Source organism: Ictidomys tridecemlineatus, chromosome 6 (genome assembly GCF_052094955.1).
Source record: "Ictidomys tridecemlineatus isolate mIctTri1 chromosome 6, mIctTri1.hap1, whole genome shotgun sequence".
Lineage (NCBI taxonomy): Eukaryota > Metazoa > Chordata > Mammalia > Rodentia > Sciuridae > Ictidomys > Ictidomys tridecemlineatus.
In genome coordinates, this window is record NC_135482.1 from 169023649 (window position 1) to 169036855 (window position 13207).

At 41.8% G+C, this 13207-nt stretch overlaps 1 protein-coding gene and 1 pseudogene across 1 annotated transcript; one reads left to right on the forward strand and one right to left on the reverse strand.

The window, feature by feature from the left end:
- Nucleotides 1-9028: 9028 nt before the first annotated feature.
- On the reverse strand, nucleotides 9029-10704 carry LOC101966365 (sperm motility kinase Z). The gene has a single exon (XM_005317151.3). The coding sequence runs from the start codon at nucleotides 10616-10618 to the stop codon at nucleotides 9029-9031; it is 1590 nt and encodes a 529-aa protein (XP_005317208.2). The 5' UTR covers nucleotides 10619-10704.
- A 262-nt stretch (nucleotides 10705-10966) lies between these two features.
- On the forward strand, nucleotides 10967-12175 carry LOC110598763 (aquaporin-11 pseudogene; annotated as a pseudogene).
- The last annotated feature ends 1032 nt before the right edge of the window (nucleotides 12176-13207 follow it).

Consider the following 13207-nt stretch of genomic DNA (forward strand, 5'->3'; position numbering starts at 1 on the left):
TGTTGTTTGACTTCCTAATGGCTGCCAATCTTACTGGAGTGAGATGGTATCTTAGGGTAGTTTTGATTTGCATTTCTCTGACTGCTAGCGATGGTGAGCATTTCTTCATGTACTTATTGATTGATTGTATGTCCTCCTCTGAGAAGTGTCTGCTTAGGTCCTTGGCCCATTTATTGATTGGGTTATTTGTTATCTTATTGTCTAATTTTTTGAGTTCTTTGTATATTCTGGTTATTAGGGCTCTATCTGAAGTGTGTGGATTAAAGATTTGTTCCCAGGATGTAGGCTCCCTATTTATCTCTCTTATTGTTTCTTTTGCTGAGAAAAAAACTTTTTAGTTTGAGTAAGTCCCATTTGTTGATTCTAGTTGTTAACTCTTGCGCTATGGGTGTCCTATTGAGGAATTTGGGGCCTGATCCCACAGTATGTAGATCGTAGCCAACTTTTTCTTCTATCAGATGCCGTGTCTCTGATTTAATATCAAGCTCCTTGATCCATTTTGAGTTAACTTTTGTGCATGGCGAGAGATAGGGATTCAGATTCATTTTGATGCAAATGGATTTCCAGTTTTCCCAGCACCATTTGTTGAAGATGCTATCCTTCCTCCATTGCATGCTTTTAGCCCCTTTATCAAATATAAGGTAGTTGTAGTTTTGTGGATTGGTTACTGTGTCCTCTATTCTGTACCATTGGTCCACCCACCTGTTTTGGTACCAGTACCATGCTGTTTTTGTTACTATTGCTCTGTAGTATAGTTTGAAGTCTGGTATTGCTATACCGCCTGATTCACACTTCCTGCTTAGCATTGTTTTTGCTATTCTGGGTCTCTTATTATTCCATATGAATTTCATGATTCTTTTATCTATTTCTACAAGAAATGCTGTTGGGATTTTGATTGGTATTGCATTGAACTTATAGAGAACTTTTGGTAATATCGCCATTTTGATGATGTTAGTTCTGCCTATCCATGAGCAGGGTATATTTCTCCATCTTCTAAGGTCTTCTTCTATGTCTTTCTTTAGGGTTCTGTAATTTTCATTATATAAATCCTTCACCTCTCTTGTTAGGTTGATTCCCAAGTATTTTATTTTTTGGGGGGATATTGTGAATGGAGTAGTTGTCCTCATTTCCGTTTCAGAGGATTTGTCACTGATATACAGGAATGCCTTTGATTTATGCGTTTTGAACTTATATCCTGCCACTTTGCTGAATTCATTTATTAGCTCTAATAGCTTCTTTGTAGACCCTTTTGGGTCTGCTAGGTATAGGATCATATCATCTGCAAATAGTGATAATTTAAGTTCTTCTTTTCCTATTTTTATGCCTTTAATTCTTTCGTCTGTCTAATTGCTCTGGCCAGTGTTTCAAGGACTATGTTGAACAGAAGTGGTGAGAGAGGGCATCCCTGTCTTGTACCAGATCTTAGAGGGAATGCCTTCCATTTTTCTCCATTCAGAATGATGCTAGCCTGTGGCTTATCATAGATTGCTTTTACAATGTTGAGGTATGTTCCAGTTATCCCTAATTTTTCTAGAGTTTTGAACATAAAGGGATGCTGAACTTTGTCGAATGCTTTTTCTGCATCTATCAAGATGATCATATGGTTCTTATTTTTAAGTCTATTGATGTGGTGAATAACATTTATTGATTTCCGTATATTGAACCAGCCTTGCATCCCAGGGATGAATCCTACTTGATCATGATGTATAATTTTTTTGATATGTATTTGAATCCGATTCACCAGAATTTTATTGAGGATTTTTGCGTCAAGGTTCATTAGAGATATTGGTCTGTAGTTTTTTTTCTTTGAAGTGTCTTTGTCTGGTTTCGGAATCAGGGTGATGTTGGCCTCGTAGAATGAATTTGGAAGTTCTCCCTCTTTTTATATTTCCTGAAATAGCTTGAAAAGTATTGGTGTTAGTTCCTCTTTAAAGGTTTTGTAAAACTCTGCCGTATACCCATCCGGTCCTGGGCTTTTCTTAGTTGGTAATCTTTTGATGGTTTCTTCTATTTCCTCTATTGTTATTGGTCTGTTTAGGTTGTCTATATCCTCCTGACTCAATCTGGGCAGATCATAAGACTTAAGGAATTTATCTATGCCTTCACTATCTTCTATTTTATTGGAGTATAAGGATTCAAAATAATTTCTGATTATCTTCTGTATTTCTGAAGTGTCTGTTGTGATATTGCCTTTTTCATCCCGTATGTTAGTAATTTGAGTTCTCTCTCTTCTTCTCTTTGTTAACATGGCTAAGGGTCGACAGAACCTTCTTTTCAAAGAACCAACTTTTAGTTTTGTCAATTTTTTCAATTGTTTCTTTTGTCTCAATTTCATTAATTTCAGCTCTGATTTTAATTATTTCTTGCCTTCTACTTCTTTTGCTGTTGTTTTGCTCTTCTTTTTCTAGGATTTTGAGATGAAGTAAGAGATCATTTATTTGTTGGTTTTTTTCTTTTTTTGAGGAATGAACTCCAAGCAATGAATTTTCCTCTTAGAACTGCTTTCAATGTGTCCCATAGATTCTGATATGTTGTGTCTGTGTTTTCATTTAACTCTAGGAAGTTTTTAATTTCCTCCTTGATGTCTTCTAAAACCCATTGATCATTCAGCATCCTATTGTTCATTCTCCAAGTGATGCTTGATTTTTCCTTCCTTCTTTTATCATTGATTTTCAGTTTTATTCCATTATGATCAGATAAGATGCATGGTATTATCTCTACCCCTTTATATTGTCTAAGAGTTGCCCTGTGACATAATATATGGTCTATTTTTGAGAAGGTTCCATGTGCTGCTGAGAAAAACGTGTAACTACTTGATGTTGGGTGGTATAGTCTATATATGTCAATTAAGTCTAGGTTGTTAATTGTGTTATTGAGTTCTATAGTTTCCTTATTTAACTTTTGTTTGGAAGATCTGTCCAGTGGTGAGAGAGGTGTGTTGAAGTCTCCCATGATTATTGTATGGTGGTCTATTAGACTCTTGAACTTGAGAAGAGTTTGCTTGATGAACACAGCTGCACCATTATTTGGGGCATATATATTTATGATTGTTATGTCTTGTTGGTGTATGGTTCCCTTGAGCAGTATGAAGTGTCCTTCTTTATCCCTTTGATTAACTTTGGCTTGAAATCTATTTTATTAGATATGAGTATGGACACTCCTGCTTGTTTCCGCAGTCCATATGAGTGGTATGATTTTTCCCAAACTTTCACCTTCAGTCTATGAATATCTTTTCCTATCAGATGCGTCTCCTGTAGGCAGCATATTGTTGGGTCTTGTTTTGTGATCCATTCTACTAGCCTGTGTCTCTTAATTGGTGAGTTTAAGCCATTAACATTTAGGTTATTATTGAGATATGGTTTGTTCTTCTAGCCATATTTGTTTATTGATGTTACTAAACCTGATTTGTTATTCTCTTTGACTACTTTCCCCCCTTTATTTTCCTACCTCCCATTGTTGGTTTTCAATGTTATTTTCCATTTCCTCTTCCTGTAATGTTTTGCCAAGGATTTTTTGAAGAGATGGTTTTCTAGCTGCGAATTCTTTTAACTTTTGTTTATCGTGGAAGGTTTTAATTTCATCTTCTATCCTGAAGCTTAATTTCGCTGGATACACGATTCTTGGTTGGAACCCATTTTCTTTCAGTGTTTGAAATATGTTATTCCAGGATCTTCTAGCTTTCAGAGTCTGTGTTGAGAGATCAGCTGTTATCCTGATTGGTTTGCCCCTAAATGTAATCTGCTTTCTTTCTCTTGCAGCTTTTAAAATTCTCTCCTTATTCTGTATGTTGGACATCTTCATTATAATGTGTCTAGGTGTGGATCTCTTATGATTTTGCACATTCGGTGTCCTGTAGGCTTCTAGGATTTGGGATTCTGTCTCATTCTTCAAGTCTGGGAAGTTTTCTCGTATAATTTCACTGAATAGACTGTTTATTCCTTTGGTATGGAGCTCTGTGCCTTCCTGTATCCCAATGACTCTTAAATTTGGTCTTTTGATATTGTCCCATAATTCTTGGATGTTCTGCTCATGGTTTCTTAGCAGACTTGTTGAGCTGTCTATGTTCTTTTCCAGTTGAAATACTTTGTCTTCATTGTCTGATGTTCTCTCTTCTAAGTGATCTACTCTGCTGGTAGTATTCTCAATTGAGTTTTTAAGTTGGTTTATTGTTTCCTGCATTTCTAGGATTTCTATTTGTTTGTTTTTTATTACCTCTATCTCCCTGTGAAATTGATCTTTTACTTCCTGGATTTGTTTGTCAATGTGATCTTTCATTGTCTGATTTTGCTGTCTCATGTCTTCCTTGAGACTCCAGATCATCTAAAGCATATATATCCTGAACTCTTTATCTGACATTCCATCTGTTGCAGCTATTACCTCTTCTAAAGTTGAGTTGACCTGCATTGCTTGTGGTCCTTTCTTTCCTTGTCTTTTCATGCTGCTCATGTTTCTTTCTGCTTGGTGAAACTGTTGTGTTTATGAGTTTTTCCCCCTAATTATTTATATTGCTCTTGTATAGTTGAAAAATCTCCCTTGCAGGGCGGGTAGTGGCTGTGCTCCTTCTCTAGTTGGGGTGATCTCAATACCGCGCTGCCGGGCCGCTAGGCCTGCTCTGCCGGTTGTTCGCAGGTCTGCCCACCCTGCGGGTGCGGGTGGCGGCTCTGCTCTGCCCCCCCTCCAATTGTGGCGATATGACTATCACCCCCTCGGGTCGTTGGGCCTGATCCGGATGTGGGCGGCTGCTCTGCTCTGCCCCTACTCCAATTGGAGTGGCGTATCTACCATGTTGACAGGCCTGTAGGCCTGTTCCGTTGGTGGGTCTCAGGTCTGCCTGACTCTGGCAGTAAGGGGAGTTGGGGGTCGAGAGTCCTTTGGTCCTTGCGGTCATGCCCACAGAGAGATTTTGAAGTTTCCCGGTTGTTTGCCAGGTGGGCGGGGCTATTAGCAGAGCCCGGAGGGCATGGCCATGTGCGGGGCCATGCAGGGACCCTTCTAGCTGAGTCGGGCCACCAGGAGCCACCTGAAGAGCAGGGCAGCTGTGTCTGCGTGGTTAAGATCCGGGCGGGTGGTTTGGCTGTTCGCCGAGCGAGAGCAGGGCCTCCCGGGAGAGCCGATATGGCGGAGGTGTCTGCCGGTTTGGGCTGCCACTCCGCTCCGGGCCACCGCCGCTTTCAGAAGCTGCTGGTGGTTGCGGGATTGGACCTCTGCGCCCGCCGGGGGGGGGCCACCTGTAGAGCCGGGTAGCTGCGACCACGTGGTTAGGAACCGGACAGGTGAGGCGGCTGTTCCCAGAGCGAGCACTAGGCCTCCCAGGGGAGCCCGGATGGCGGAGGCCGAATTCCGGTTCGGGCGGGGCAGGCCAAGTCGCTCCGGGTGTCCGCCGCTTGCAAAAGCGGTTGCTGGTTGCAAGAGTTGATTTCTGCACCCGCCGCGGGGCTACCTGTAGAGCCGGGTAGCTGTGGCTGCGTGGTTAGGAACTGGGCGGGTGAGGCGGCTCCTCCCAGAGCGAGACCTAAGCCTCCCGGGGGAGCCGCTTGCTGGAGCGGCTGATGGCTGCGGGACTAGATCTCTGTGCCCGCGTGGCCGTCCAAGATCCACTTCTCTGGGACAAACTGTTACTTCCAATAAACCTACCAGTTCACGGCAGCTCTCTTCTTAAGGGAATTATGCTAGAAGTTCCTCCGTAGGTAGGCTGCCGCTGTTCCGATGGGTCTTTCTTATCCCGTTAAAGTGGAGACGTTAGAATCGCTGCTTCCTCGCCGGCCGCCATGTTGGATCCCCCTATTTATACTCTTAAGATTATTTATTGTATGTGTTTACACATCTCTTTCCAAATTTGCATTCAGTGATGCCGTATTGATCCTTTGAAATCAGCCATGATGGGGATGTTTACTCCATGGAAATTTTTATTTATTTATTTTTTAAAAATTTTTTAAACATTTATTTTTTAGTTATAGGTGGACACAATATCTTTATTTTATTTTTATGTGGTGCTGAGGATTGAACTTAGTGCCTCATGCATGCTAGGCAAATGTTCTACCTCTGAGCCACAATCCCAGCCCTCCATGGAAATTTTTAAATGGTGCAAAGCAAGTTTTGACTTATTGCTTATTATCTCTAAACTTAAGAAAGTGATGAGAGAAAAAAAATAGAGTGAGAATTAAAATGTTGATGATGAGCAAACTTAAAATATGTCATGTCTGAATTCCTCCAAACTGGGGAACTGCTATAGTTAGGATCTGGAATACCTCCTGTTACTCCACCATAGGTGGAAGCCTTGATCCTTAGCTGGTCACTTATTGGGAGGTTGTAGAAGCTTTAGTAGGTAGGGCCTAGTGAAGGAAGTTAGTTCATTGTGGGTGTGCCCTGAGGGGAATATTGAGATCCCTGTCCTTTCCTTTCTCTTTTGACTTTTTATTTCCTGGTTGTTATTGGGTGAGCTCACCTCCTCTACCACATGCTCCCACTATGATATATGTGGTGTTACAGACCCAAACCAAGATGACCGTGGACTAAAAATTCTGAAGCCAAAATAAACCTTTCTTCCTTTAAGTTGTATTTTTTTTTTACAGTAACCAAAATGTAATCTAGAAACCATTCTTTCAGTATTTAAAAACTATCATTCAATTCAGCAAAGAAGTAGTTGACATCATTGAAATACAATTTTTTTACTCCTTAAGTAAATTAAAATATCAGCGGATATTTATGTCATAAGTGCACTCATTTATCAATTGTGTGACTCCACGTGTTGAATTGGACAGAAATAAAACATTTTGTAGTTTGAATTTGTGACACTATTATTGATGAAATAACTATAAAACCAACAGTGTAGCAAGTCACATCAGGGTGTAGGTATATGGAATTTATAATAGAGAATGTATCCTTTTTTCTAGGTTATTAATTTTCTTGTCATAGAGTTGTTTATAACAATCTGTAATAATCCTTTGTACTTCTATTTTAACAAAAATTACTTCATTACGATAGTACTTCTATTATCAGTTGTAATGTGTTATGTTATTTGGATATAAGGTGTTCTCCTAAAAAGCTCATATTAGACAAGGTAGCAATACTCAGATGTGAAATTAAGTTATGAGAGCTGTAACTTACTTAATGGATTAATCCATTTGGTGGATTAATAATTTGAAATGGACTACCGTAGTGGGTTAACTATAGGCAGGTAATATGTGGTTGGAGAAAGGTCAGTGGGGGTTTGCCTTTGGGGTTTATATTTTGCCTCTGGTACCTTGATTTTGCTTCCTGCCTGCCATGAGCCAAGGAACTTTCCTCTACCACACCCTTCTGCGATGATGTTCTGCTTTACCTTGGGCCCAGAGCTGTGGGGACACCCATCATGGACTAAACCTCTGAAGCTCTGAGGAAAAATTAACTTTTCCTCCTTTAAGTTATTCTTTTTTAGTATTTTTTGTCACTGTGACTAATACAAAATGTATTCTTTTTAAAAAATAATTTTTAAGTTGCAGTTGTTTATTTAAGTTTCACTTATTCATGTGGTGCTGAGGATTGAACCCAGGGTCTTGCACGTGTGAGGCAAGCGCTCTACCGCTGAGCCACAATCCCAGCCCTAATGTATCCTTTTTAATCTCTGGTTTTATTTTGTTTTCTTAATCTAAGGTTTTATCAATTTTGTTTAAACCTACTGTTTTTGTTTTTATTTTATTTTATTTCCTGGTACCAGGGATTTAACCCAGAAGCTCTTAACCCCTGAGCCACAACCCCATCCCTTTCTATTTTTTAGTTTAAGACAGGTTCTCACAAAGTTGCTTAGAGCCTTGCTAAATTTCTGGCTTTGAGCTTGTGATCCTCCTACCTTAGCCTCCCAAGCAAACCTACTGCCTTTCAAGTAAATTTATAGGTTACCCACCAAAAAGTCCACAAATTATAAACACGCAGACTCAGTAATTTCTAGAGTTGAACAACCATTATTTAAAAGTTCTATAATGTGTCCATCACCCCTCAAAATAGCCTTTTGTCTTTTCTCAGTCAATCCTTGCTACTTCCAGCCCTACAAAACCACAAATCTACTTTATATCTATAGATTTTTCCTTTGTGAATATTTTATATCAATGTAGTGATCATGTTATTTATACAGGGCTCATTTCACATTGCATAATTTTTTAGATTAATCTATTTTGTTGTTTGTGTATAATTGTTCCTTTTTGTTGCCACATACTATTGTATTGGATTTGGCTATTATTTTATAGACACTTGGATAATTTTATGATTTTGGCTACAAATAATAATAACAAGTGTTACTATCTAGGGCTTATCAGAAAATAAGCCCTCAAAAGTATATCTTGAAGGAATCTATAAATAAATGAATGAGTCAAGTAAAGGAAGGAGGCTGGGTAGACATAGAACCCTTGGTTCTAGGCTGGCTCTGTTCCTAAATGTCAGTGCAATCAACCAGTCAGAAACATGACTTTGGCTTTTAGTGTCTTTCAACAGTGATGAATTTGACCTAAATTACCTCTAAGCTCTTACCTGAAACTTAAATATAAACAGACTGTCTCAAACATATGAAGATTTTTAACATTATAATGGTGCAAAAGTGAATGCAACTTTTCTAATTTTGTCCCCAATAACACTGGCTCAAAGTGAGCAAGTCTCTAAACTGAAGAAGAGAGTGGGACACAGTAGGCCATGCCTTGAAGAGTGTGGCTGGTGGGCTCCTGTCTTCACCCTGAGGCCTCCCTCCCTTTTGTCTAATCAGCCTTAAAAAAGAAAAAATCTTTGGAGCATCAATTTTATTATACAAGTCATGAGAAACAAATTTATTGAGAAACATCTCTCCCATCCCAGAAACATGGGACAAAGGACAGAGAAGACAGGGCAGGAGGAGTGTCCCAGGGAAAACAGTCTCTGATGTCTCTTGCAGGTGGGAGCACAGGAAACTCCTGATGTCCAGGTCTAATCCTGAGTGGAACCTGTGTGGAGAAGCCTGTTCGAGGTAGCACACCTCCCTCCTGCAGCTGTCTGAGTCCAGGTGACTGATGCCCACGCTGTGATGTCAGGATCCAGAGAGCACAGGGTCCTCTGGCTGTCCATTGGTTTGGTCTGTCTCGGCTGTCCATCCCCCTGGAGCCACTGTGTTTCTGCACCTATGAGATTTCTGCCCTCTTTCCATGGGAGCCACATTTTTGCTGACACATGGCATACAACAGCAGAGCCATTGAAAGCAGGTGGTGATCCTCCCAGCCACTGTCTTCCGGCCTCTTCTGTTGTCATGGGGTTGCCATGTGGAGATGTCTTGGAAGGAACTGCTACTGTCTGTTGCTGCAGTCCACCTACTGAGAATACTCAAGGGGCTGGGCAAGTGGGGCACAGAGTCATGCTGGGAGGCTATGGCAGGAGCGGGGATCCATGTACGCAGAAAGCAGAGATTAATGGCAGGCAGGCTGGACCTTCTGATGCTTCTCAGCCCTAACTGCTTGGCCTCCTCAGGCAGCTGGTACTCAGAGGGCAAGAGGAAGTTGTAAAGGGCAGGTTCACTGATACTCCTCTTTGGGAGGCCAGGGAAATTGGAAGGATCCCAGAGGTGTGGGCTAGGTCTTGGCTTTACATGCACAGCTTTCAGCTGGAATTTGTAGCTTGCCCCCTGGCTTATCTGATGCTGGAGTATCAGGTATGTAGCCATGGCGTCATCAAACTTTCTATTGGCCACAGACACCCAGGTATTGTATGGGTCACAGCCCATATCAAACAGGATTGCCATTATTGCAGGATCTGGGTGTTTGGGGAGTGGGTCATGATAATGATATGGTAAATACTCACTCTGCCTCAGCCATGGGTGCTGCAGGATTTGCTGTATTGTGGGCCGCTGCTTGGGGTTCACAGTCAGTAGTTTACAGATGAGGTTTTGTGCATAGGTAGGAACATGGTGGGGGATTTGGTACCTTCCGCACACGATCAGCTTCAGCAGGTGCTTAGTGGTGATCCCCATAAATGGGCATTTCCCTGTCAACATAAAATACAGAATGACTCCCAGGCTCCAGATATCCACTGGGGGCCCCTCATACTCTTGTCGCAAGGCGATTTCAGGAGCAAGGTATGAGAGAGTGCCCCAGAACCTGTTCAACTTCAGCCCAGCTATGAACCTGGCACTTAGGCCAAAGTCGATGAGTTTGATGTTGCCTCTGGCATCCAGCATGATGTTTTCCACCTTCAGGTCTCGGTGCACGACACCCTTCTTATGGCAGTAGTCCACAGCCCTTGCGATCTGCCTGAACAGTCTCCGTGCCTCCTCCTCCTGCATGCCACCAGCCTGGATGTGGTGAGATAGCTGTCCCCCACTTGCGTACTCCATCACGAGGTAGGCATTTTGGACAGTTTCAATAACCTGAAATAGCTGAATCACATGTGGGTGGCTCAGAGTCATCATGATATCTGGTTCAGAGAGGACTGGAAACACCTGCCCCTCCTTTGGCAGGATTTTTACTGCCACCTCTGCCCCAGTGAGGAGATGGCGGGCTAGTTTCACCTGGCCAAACCCACCATGCCCAATGGTCTTTAGGAGCTGATAATGGTCTGTGAAGGGAATCTCATCACAGGAGCAGGGCTCCTGCAGCACCACACTAGTCTGACTACTCTTACAATTCATCCTAAGCAGGAACACCAACTAAGAATGCTAGCTAAAAACAAAAAAAAGTAAAAAAAAAATCAAAACAACAAACCAAAAATAAAAAACAAACCAAAACAAAATCAAATAAAAAAAACCAATATCCAAAGACCACAACCACAAAGCATGCTATAGGCCACCACCAAGAGCTTCCTATACTTATGATGGACAAAAACCCAGGCCCAGCATCTCTTATAATACCTGCTCTTTGAAATTTCCTCACTTACTCCTTGTGAAGTCAGGGCCAATAATGGCCCAGTCTTGCCTGGGCAGAGCCCCCAGTGATTTTAAGTCCCCAGACCTTTGCCACTTTCTGAATAAGATTAAGAAATGATCCTACATCCCCCACCACACACCGGCTTCCAGAAGCAGAAGGAGGCCAAGCATGTCTGCTTGGTTGACCGTTGGCCCCTCCACCAACGCTCAAGCACAGCTCCCTCGCCACCCCTCACCTCCTCTCCTCGCTGGCTCTGGTTCCAACCCCCTAACTCCCATTCCCGGGAAAGGGTTAGGATCCCTCTGGTATGATGGCCCTGGGTCTCCCCAGCCTCCCACTGGCCTAGAGCTGGTCCCACCCCACAGGCGTGAGTAGGGGCGGGGCTGCAGACTTCCGACTCAGGCCCACAGACCACCTCGGCTGGCGCAGGGGCAGACACCCTAGTCGATTGTAGGGGAGACACGTCACGCTGCAGTGGCTCTGGCCCCAGGTCTAGGAAACCTGCACTTCCACCTTGGGTTTGTATTGTCCATGGTGGGGCTGGGCCACGTGATTGCCCCCGCAGCTGCACAGGTCCCAGGTCCATCCCTTCTTCTTGGAGTTTCTAGCTCCCTTCCAGCTCTGTTACAACTGCTTAGTGCACCTGGACAATGATGCTAATCTATTCCTCTTGGTGCATGGCCCGACTCCGGTGGGCACTTCTAGCTACTTGTGTGGTGTGATGATACAGATGATGCTGGGAGGAATGTCCCCTGAGATAGGTGCAGTGTGGTTATTATCTCAGCTGGTTAGTACTGCATAATCACCCTGTGGAATCTGGGTCTGGCCAAGTATTACTTCAGCCAGTGGAGCTTGGCTTACAAATCCCATCCATGCCAGTTTACCCTAAGCGATCCTCACAGAGGCCATCTACTCTTTTATCTTCCACAGCACTCTGCTGCACTTCCAGAAGGTCTGAACCAAGATTCCTATCCACATGATGGTTCCACGCATCATTCTTTAGCCTATGCAGGGGGAAATCTAACATGTGCAGTTATTTAAAACAGCAGTGGCATTTTTACTTCATTTAATGTGTTTTGATGCACTTTCCCTCAATTTTTTTATAGTATATTGGCTGGCTCCTTCTTTAGGTATTTTGTCGATGATTTTCAATGTTCAGCTTTTTCCTCGAATGGCTTCATGAAAACAATACAATTAATAAAAAGGAATAACTATTCCAAAAGACTCAGTCTAAATTACAGGACGGTCAAGCTGGATGTGCAAAACACTGGCTGCATTGGATTCATCAATGTTTTAATTTCCTTTGAGGAAGCTGTCTTAAGTTTTCATCACTACAACTTAAAATTACTGTGAAAATGAAGTATTCTGAATTTCTCAGTGAAGACTTATTCTTTTGAGTGATGTAGTAAATACTGCTGGAAAAGACTCATTAATTAAACTTCATGTAGGTAAAAAAACAAAAAGTATTTCAGGAGCTTTGGGCTTCAGTGGGCTATTGAGATGATATTTTACTTGTTTAGAAATTAAAATTTGTACAAAACTTCAATGGATTTTTTCATTTTAAGTCTAAGAATCTATCATTACTTTGGCTTTGAAAGACCTCAACATATCTATACTCAAGGTATCCAATTCCTTTTTCTTCCAACTCTTGAATAATTAATTTCAAAAGGATGGTAACACCTCACTCACACTGTGATACTATAGCAAAATGCTGTGTTCCTTAAGACACTGTAAAGTATTAACATCTATGAGGGTGAGAGGGAGGAGGGGTTAATCATGATTTCCCCATAAGGTCTTCTCAGATTTTTTTTTTTACTTTTATATGGACATTGTATTTCTTTTTTTTAAAAAAAATTATTTGTTTTAATTAGTTTCACATGACAGTACAATGACCTTGACATATCATACATTTGAATCAGATGGGATATAATTTCTCATTTTTCTGAGTGTACAGGTTACAGAATCACATTTGTCATGCAGTCACAGTAATAATAATGTCTATTTCATTCTAGTATCCTTCCTTTCCCCCCATCCCCTCCCCTCCCCTCCCATCACTTCTCTCTACCAATTTAAGGTGACACTATTCTTTTTTTTTCTCACATCTTCATACATGTATTTTGTAAAACAATGAGGGTCTCCTTCCACCTTCCATGCAATTCCCCTTCTCCCTCCCTTTCCCTCCCACCTCTCTTCCCTATCTAGAGGTAATCTTCTTCCCATGCTCTTTCTCCCTACCCCATTTTGAGTCACCCCCCTTATATCAGAGAAGATATTCGGCATTTGTTTTTTCTGGGATTGGCTAACTTCACTTAGCATTATCTGCTCTAATGCCATCCATTTCCCTGCAAATGCCA